The sequence below is a fragment of the Pseudophryne corroboree genome, chromosome 4 (assembly GCF_028390025.1).
Source record: "Pseudophryne corroboree isolate aPseCor3 chromosome 4, aPseCor3.hap2, whole genome shotgun sequence".
NCBI lineage: Eukaryota > Metazoa > Chordata > Amphibia > Anura > Myobatrachidae > Pseudophryne > Pseudophryne corroboree.
The window spans coordinates 27,656,498-27,665,321 of NC_086447.1; the positions used below are offsets into that span (position 1 = coordinate 27,656,498).

General features: G+C 43.7%; 1 protein-coding gene across 1 annotated transcript in view; it reads right to left on the reverse strand.

The window, feature by feature from the left end:
* The window catches only part of LOC134910764 (uncharacterized), a 65,749-nt gene extending 57,778 nt beyond the window's left edge, over positions 1-7,971 (reverse strand). Inside the window, exons 1-3 of the mRNA XM_063919146.1 lie at positions 7,961-7,971; positions 7,569-7,860; positions 1,184-2,005 (exon numbers count right to left, since the gene is read on the reverse strand). Of these exons, the coding sequence (XP_063775216.1) occupies positions 1,184-2,005; positions 7,569-7,860; positions 7,961-7,971 (1,125 nt within the window). The remainder of the gene's footprint in view (positions 1-1,183; positions 2,006-7,568; positions 7,861-7,960) is intronic.
* Positions 7,972-8,824: the final 853 nt, after the last annotated feature.

The window sequence follows — 8,824 nt, forward strand, 5'->3', positions numbered from 1 at the left end:
AAGCTGCTCACACAACCTAATTTAGCGCAGCATACTGTTTACATTTCTCTTTTTTTTTTACTACTTGTTCACTTTACATTATGTATACTTTTCTTATCTACGGGTTAATAGTAGTGGAGATGTTCCCCACAGCAACCAATCAGATTCTACTTATCATTTATCTATTACCTTCTAGAAGATAATAGCAAGGATTTGGCTGCTATGAGCAACATATTCACTTCTATAAACCCACACCTTAGTAAATATACACCCTAGCCCAGTGGTTCTCAAACTGTATACCATGGCACCCTGGGGTGCCTCAGGACACTTGCAGTGGTGCCCTGGACTGGTGGTCCAGGACCAATTCAAATTATTTATGGCCAATGTATTAGACAAAACCAGCACTGGTGGCTGCCAATCATAAAATGTGTGGACAAATAAAAGCAAATCTTGTCCCTCACCACATAACTGAACCTTAAGGATGACATATAAACACAATTTACTTAATTTAATATTACTTTCTACATTTTTCCATAAGAAAGTTTTGGCCTAAGGGGGCCGTGAAAAATATTCTTATGATCTAGGGCACAGTGATTCAAAAAAGTTTGCGAACCACTGCCCTAGCCCATTAAAGTCATGTCCTTTCTCTACCCTTATTCATGCTTCTACTGCTTCAGGAAGCCGACTGAAGCTGTGAAGCACGTATCGTTTACCTATCACTGAGAAATGTTTTAGCTCATTTTTGTTTTATTTTTATTCCATTTGATTTTTTCTTTAGCCTTTATGATTTTATGCCTTTATATTAATTTTCGATGGTGTATTATTTTTCATAAATTGTATGCTTAGGTGTATACTGACTGTCTGTTATTAGTGAAAATGTTTTTATTATATTAACACTTTTGTCCAGGGCTAGACAGTAATGTATTATTAAAAAAAAAAGCATGCATACTGTATGTGTTCTCCCTAATTGGCTGCGTAAGGGGAGGCTAAGTAACAGATTTGTGTCATAGAAACATGTTTTAAAGTTGTACCGTTCTAGGTCAGGAGAGTCCCCTTGTATGTCAGTTTATACCTAAGATTTGCAAAACCTTTATACAGTATTTACTTAGGCTGCTGGTCCTGAGTACCCTTTGGCACTGTCCGTACCCCCTGAATATCATATGCTTAAAATTACTGTCATGGTATTAAGAAATTACATATTTACCCAATGTCTGTAGCCATAGGAAGGAGGTTTTTTGGGGGGAGACTGCCCACCAAGGGACATATGCATATTATGTAAAGCATAGGCCATGGAATAAACTGCTTTATATACTCGATCAGTCAGTCCTGGGCTGTGAAAGCTATCAAACTCTGTTATAGGTTCTTTCCCAGAACAGTTGAGAAGTGATATCTTATATGTTTCACTATATAAGTTATTTATTTTTCTATCTCTTGACAAACAATTAAACCAAAATAACATTATATGTTCTAGTAACTTGTCCTCTGGGTAATTTATGGTCTGGAAATGGTCATAGAAACTGCTCATGTCCAGCATTGGGAGATATGAAGGTTGAAGGGCCAAACTTCCATTAAATACATCCATGTAATGTTCCAGTAGAAATTGAACTAAGGCAAATGTTGGACCAAACACTAGAGTCTTATCATTGATGACTCCTCTCAAATCTGCTAAAAGTTCATCTAAATATGAAGAATATGTCCCGCAGAGTATTATAACCTGGGCAGATGACTTTCTGATAATATCAGCTCTCTTCTTATTCATCTCATATAAGACATCTAATTTATAATACTTCAATATTATTGTGTAGGCAACACAGATCCTCTTGGAAGTCAGATGTTCTGTCAGAAGCTGAATTTCTTCATTACCACTGTCATCATCAGAAGCCAAAACTCCAACCCATGTCCAGCCAAAGAACTTGATCAGACTTGATAGCACAGAATAACTGGCTCGGTCCCCTTGTACAGTGCGGTAGAACGTTGGATAGAGGTTGCGGTCACTGAGAAGATAACTGGTTGCTCCATAGCTGATCTACACAACGACACAATGTTTGAAGAAAACAGTTTTAAAGATTGTGTAACATGATGAAATAGCGGGAGAACATTAAAATATTTCCCATGATGACTTTTCTGTAAAGACCTGTGTAAATCATAGACCTTGTATACTAGTGATGGGGAACCTTTGGCACACCACATCAATGTTCTATACTAATGTCCGTAAATACTGGTTTCCACAGTCAAATATGAAACAACCACAAAAGGTTTTACCTTGGACTACTGAACATTTCACTCTAATGTAGAACCTCTGTCTCACATATGTCTTGTGTGCCCTGGGTACCATAGACCCTGCCTTTCTCCCGGCTTCTCACCTTGTCCTGAGCAGAGCAGGCTGGTATCTTCTATTCTTATATTACAACAACACTGGACAACCTTTACCAACATGGAGGCTTAGCAGCCAGAATTATCACAAGATGGAAGATGTCCAATTGTTGCCCTTTGAGTTAGCTGCCAGCACTGAGTGTAGTTGTTGTCTGCATCAGCTGCATTTGTTGCAACATGCCCTTCCACCCCTCTCTCTAGTCAGGAGGGATAGTTCTTGCAGAATGGTTTTGACTCCGGATTAGCACATTCGCCTTCATTCATATTCTGAGCATGCATAGTTCAGAACACATAATATACTCCACTGAAACTGGAAAATGACTTATGTTCATCAGACTACAGTATAAGTGTTTTAAGCTCCCCTTACATTATGGCACATTTTGTGATAACCTACTGTAGGCTATCCTAATAGAAATACCACCTTTACTCATTGTTGTAGCTCACTGTACTGGTAAAGCCCATTTCTGCATCAGGCACTGTCGCTTCAAGGCAGTGCATCACTCACTGACACTGTCAGGCAGGGTCAGCGACAGGGGGTGTCAAAGGGCACACCTGTACCGGGCCCCAAGAATCAGAGGGTACTAAAGGATATGCCACTGAGTGGCCGGCAAGGATGTGAGCTCTCTTGTCCAAATAGGGCAGCAAGCTGTAGGTGGTGTGGGCGCAACTTCAGAGTGACAGGAGCTTCTCACACACAGTGACTGTGCATCGTGAGTGTGCATGACTCAACTGGGTCTAGCTCTGTTGCAGGCAGTTACGGGACATGGCAGCAGCTCCACTGGCCAGGATTCCAGTGCCATGCGTCAGCCTCTTCTGGTGGGGTGTGAGTGCCGCATGGTACCTGTTGTGCGGTGTTTGGGTCTGAATACTGGGGAGTGCAGTGCAGGGGAGTCTCTCTGTGGGGTAAGAGTGGTTTGGTGAGCGGATACAGAGCTTGGGAATGGGCTGGTGGAGCTGGGAATGAAGCATGGAGTCATTGGGGAGATCCAGACTGCGGGGTGTGTGGGAAGAAGGAGAAAGAGAGACACAGACTGTGGTGTGTTTGGGGGAGGAAGGAGAGAGATCCATATTTAAATAAGTATACAGATAAATAAATAAATACATATATTTATTAACAGTTTCTTATATAGCTCCCATACATATCTACAGTATGTACCGGGCCCCATGATTTCTGTTGCCGGCCCTGCTGTCAGGACATGCTCCAAGCCATAATAATAATAATAAAGTCTGTTTTCTTCATGTGGAGCCGGCACACAAGCATTACCACTTTGTCTGGGATCAGCTGACAGCTGCTTAACCAATTCCAGTACAGATCTCCTGCACATGACTCCAGAAACCTATCAACAGCCAGGGGTCTCTATATATTGTAAGTCTCTTCCTGGCCACTACTCATTCCCAGAACAATGTCTGCTGTATCTTGCCTGCTTGTTCCAGTCTGCAATATCCTGAGATCAATTTGTCCTCCACAATTCAATTTGTTCCATCAGCTTCTGTGTGTTTCTTCAGTGCTAGCCAGCCTTGCTGAGTGCTATCCATAGAAACCTTGCCTCCTGCTATTACAGAGACTGCTGTTACCACATATTGGGGGATATTCCGAGTTGTTCGCTCGTTGCTGATTTTCGCAGCGGAGCGATTAAGGTGAAAATGCGCATGCATATTTTAGCACAAAACTTAGTAGATTTACTCACGTCCAACCGAAGAATTTCCATCGTTGAAGTGATCGGAGTGTGATTGACAGGAAGTGGGTGTTTCTGGGCGGAAACTGGCCGTTTTCTGGGAGTGTGCGGAAAAACGCAGGCGTGCCAGGATAAAATGCGGGAGTGTCTGGAGAAACGGGGGAGTAGCTGGCCGAATGCAGAGCGTGTTTGTGACGTCAAACCAGGAACGAAACGACCTTAGCTGATCGCAGTGTAGGAGTAAGTCTCGAGCTACTCAGAAACTGCTAAGAATTTTCTATTCTCAATTCTGCTAATCATTTGTTCGCAATTCTGCTAAGCAAAGATACACTCCCAGAGGGTGGCGGCTTTGCATGTGCAATGCTGCTAAAATCTGCTAGCGAGCGAACAACTCGGAATGACCCCCATTGTTTCTATAGTGTCACAAAATGGAAGTTATCAGCGCTCCTCAGCCGCGCTCTGTCTTACCTCTGCCGTAAGCCTATGTGCGATCTCTCATCTGTGCACTCCCCTGATGTCCTGCACCAGCAGCCACGGCGCTTGGGACTGCATGCCTGCGTCTCTCTGCCAAGCGGCCATAGCAGTTATCTACAGCCGCACCACGCCAAGGTTCCCACCACTCAGTTCCATGAACAGCGCCATGACAGTCTACAGTCAGCTGATGTTCCTGATGCCAATTCGGATTCACTTCTGCATCATCCAGTCAGCTGTAAGCATAGGGTATAAATTCCAAGTCTCAGCACTGGCAAGCTGTCACTGCTTTGATGTTCTTCAATCTGTGTAGAGCTCCAGTATCTCAAACTGTATTGACTCAGTACTATTCCACCACAGTACTCGCTGAATCCCCCACAGGTCTTAAAGGGTCATACCGCTATTTACAACACAGCGTGTCCTGGTGCACTGGAAGTGCTAATCCAGTTCATCTAAAGACTGTATACCATCGCAGCATCAGTATCTCCGCTGGTTCCTACCAGCATCCAGAAAACCAGCTGTGCAAACTCAGTGCACTTCAAGTATTCAGAAAACCTGCTGCTGATGATTTACCACTCCTCAGCATCTGGAAAACCTGCTGCGCTATCACGCTACTGCTCAGCATCTGGAAAACCTGCCTTGCTGACTCCATCAGCATTCTCTACAAACTACTCCACTGGTTCCATCCAGCTACAGGAAAACCTGCCTTGCTGACTCCATCAGCATTCTCTACAAACTACTCCATTGGTTCCATCCAGCTACAGGAAAACCTGCCTTGCTGACTCCATCAGTATTCTCCACAAACTACTCCACTGGTTCCATCCAGCTACAGGAAAACCTGCCTTGCTGACTCCATCAGTATTCTCTACAAACTACTCCACTGGTTCCATCCAGCTACAGGAAAACCTGCCTTGCTGACTCCATCAGCATTCTCTACAAACTACTCCACTGGTTCCATCCAGCTACAGGAAAACCTGCCTTGCTGACTCCATCAGCATTCTCTACATACTACTCCACTGGTTCCGACCAGCTACAGGAAAACCTGCCTTGCTGACTCCATCAGCATTCTCTACAAACTACTCCACTGGTTCCGTCCAGCTACAGGAAAACCTGCCTTGCTGACTCCATCAGTATTCTCTACAAACTACTCCACTGGTACCATCCAGCTACAGGAAAACCTGCCTTGCTGACTCCATCAGCATTCTATACAAACTACTCCACTGGTTCTGTCCAGCTACAGGAAAACCTGCCTTGCTGACTCCATCAGCATTCTCTACAAACTACTCCACTGGTTCCATCCAGCTACAGGAAAACCTGCCTTGCTGACTCCATCAGCATTCTCTACAAACTACTCCACTGGTTCCGACCAGCTACAGGAAAACCTGCCTTGCTGACTCCATCAGCATTCTCTACAAACTACTCCACTGGTTCCATCCAGCTACAGGAAAACCTGCCTTGCTGACTCCATCAGCATTCTCTACAAACTACTCCACTGGTTCCGTCCAGCTACAGGAAAACCTGCCTTGCTGACTCCATCAGTATTCTCTACAAACTACTCCACTGGTTCCATCCAGCTACAGGAAAACCTGCCTTGCTGACTCCATCAGCATTCTCTACAAACTACTCCACTGGTTCCGTCCAGCTACAGGAAAACCTGCCTTGCTGACTCCATCAGCATTCTCTACAAACTACTCCACTGGTTCCATCCAGCTACAGGAAAACCTGCCTTGCTGACTCCATCAGCATTCTCTACAAACTACTCCACTGGTTCCGTCCAGCTACAGGAAAACCTGCCTTGCTGACTCCATCAGCATTCTCTACAAACTACTCCACTGGTTCCATCCAGCTACAGGAAAACCTGCCTTGCTGACTCCATCAGCATTCTCTACAAACTACTCCACTGGTTCCGTCCAGCTACAGGAAAACCTGCCTTGCTGACTCCATCAGTATTCTCTACAAACTACTCCACTGGTTCCATCCAGCTACAGGAAAAACTGCCTTGCTGACTCCATCAGTATTCTCTACAAACTACTCCACTGGTTCCATCCAGCTACAGGAAAACCTGCCTTGCTGACTCCATCAGTATTCTCTACAAACTACTCCACTGGTTCCGTCCAGCTACAGGAAAACCTGCCTTGCTGACTCCATCAGCATTCTCTACAGACTACTCTGCTAGTTCTGCCCAGCATCTAAACAATCTGCCGTGCTGGTTCCGCCCAGCCTTCTGCCAATTACCTCGCTGGTTCCGTCCAGCATTTGAAAACCCGGCTGTGCTGGTTCTGTCCAGCACTCCTCTTCCCTGCATTGCTGACTACTCCCAGCATCCTGATACTCACCAGTCTTCACGAGACTCTCAGCCCTGGTGACATCCCAGCTACCTATTGTGCTGGTGGTCCACACCACCAGTGTTCCAGTTCCCCATTGCTGGTCACCTTCAACCCAGAGCCTTCTGCCAAACCTGCCATTTCTGCATGAGCAGATCATTTATTAAGTCTGCCCAGTTCTGTCCACAGCATTCAAGACAAGACCCAGTGTCCAGTTCTATTTCGGGTTCACAAACAGCTACAGCCATGACATATAGTATGTTGTGCACTCTCCACAGTTCCCTGTATTGATCATAATATGCAGTCTACTGGTAGTCCTAGACTATACATTACTATATATTACCAGATGTCCATTTTCATTGTATTCAATAAGCAAGTTATATTTACTATCTATGAGGAGAAATATTATTAAACCTTCAAGCTTCCATCATATGGTCTCCAGCCATATATCAACCTTGGGCCCTACTACAAATCAAGACAAATCACAGACATTGACAATTGCACCATACATCAGCTAGATACTTATCCACTGACACAACTGTTGTGAAATGCTTAAACATATGTTGTGATGATGGCTAATACAGCAGTGTGTAAACATTGAGAAATTAAAGGGTTTTGTCTTTACGTGCAGGTTTTTTCCTTCTCTTCACACTTCAATTATTGAGTTACAAAGTCCTTTCTTTTAACTAAAGAAATTTTGAAACAGCTTTTGACGATGATATCTACTGTACAGTATTTAACATACCTGCGTGTAGCCGTATACTGCCAATATCTGTGCCATGGAAACAGTAGTTATGGAACTTTGATCTCCAATAAACCCAGATAACATTCTACGTCCCATACAGGAAAAGTTTGGAATTGGTTTTCCTGATCCTGATAAAATCTGGAGGACACTCTTTACAGCTTTCTTTTCTTGAGCACATGAATCATATATGTGATATCCCAGAGTAACATTGGGTAATATTGTCTGATCTTTGTTAATTTCCTCAATGATGAAAATGAAAGTTAGGAGATATTTGTAATACAGAGGAATTGGCCTATGGAAATAATATCATGAAACGCGTGAGGGATTAATGACATCTTGAGTCATATTCCATAATTAGCAACAATTTCTATGATTAAATATAATAAACTCACCTGATATACATTACGACAACTCTGGAAGGCCGGGTAGTGTGTGTAAATAATGTGGTGACTTTATACATTTCAGTCAGATGTATTGAAAGTAGCTACGAGTATGTTTCCGGTTGTGAAGCCATGTAGGCTGTGAAGATGTGTAGGTGTGAAGTGTGATGAAACAATAATATGAATATCAGCGACAGACTGGAGACCCTTCAGCTGATGTGACCCCCTATTTCTGCTCATCTTACACTGTTAAATGGAAGTACTACTCCTACCATCTGTTACATGTGCTGTCTGCAACTCTGTTCTGTCAGTTTAATTGCAGCTCTATTCTGTCTGTTTAATTGTTGTAGCAGCACACCTGTTGGGAGATGCCTTGTTACCTTACTCCAGCATGTGGTTTCTTGTTAAAGTTAGGAGCCTGGTAGATGTGCAGCAGCACAGTTGCACTGAGTTAGTAATTAAAGGGGGCTTGTCTGTACTGAACCTTGTCATTGGTTAGTACTCCCTTTATATTCCCATTCTGCCCATTACTCCTTGCTGGTCATAGATCCTGTTTGCTGCAGAAGCCTTTGGCTCTCTGATTTATATTCTTGTCCTCTGAGATCCTGTGCTAAAGTGTCCTTGCCAGACCCAGTCCTATCTGGTTGCTGTCTGTCCTGGCTTCAGCTGCAGTAGTGATTTCTCCACACCATACTTGTTCTTTGTCTTGTCTGTATCTTGGTCTTTCTGTTATCCAGTAACATTTCATTTACTTACAGCTGCTTTACACATACCGCCACCTGTGTCTCTATTTCCACAGTCCCATTCCACTCCAGTCTCTCTCTGGCCTGAATTTCTGTGCACATTGTCACAGTCCTATTAGTCTGTTCTCTGCAC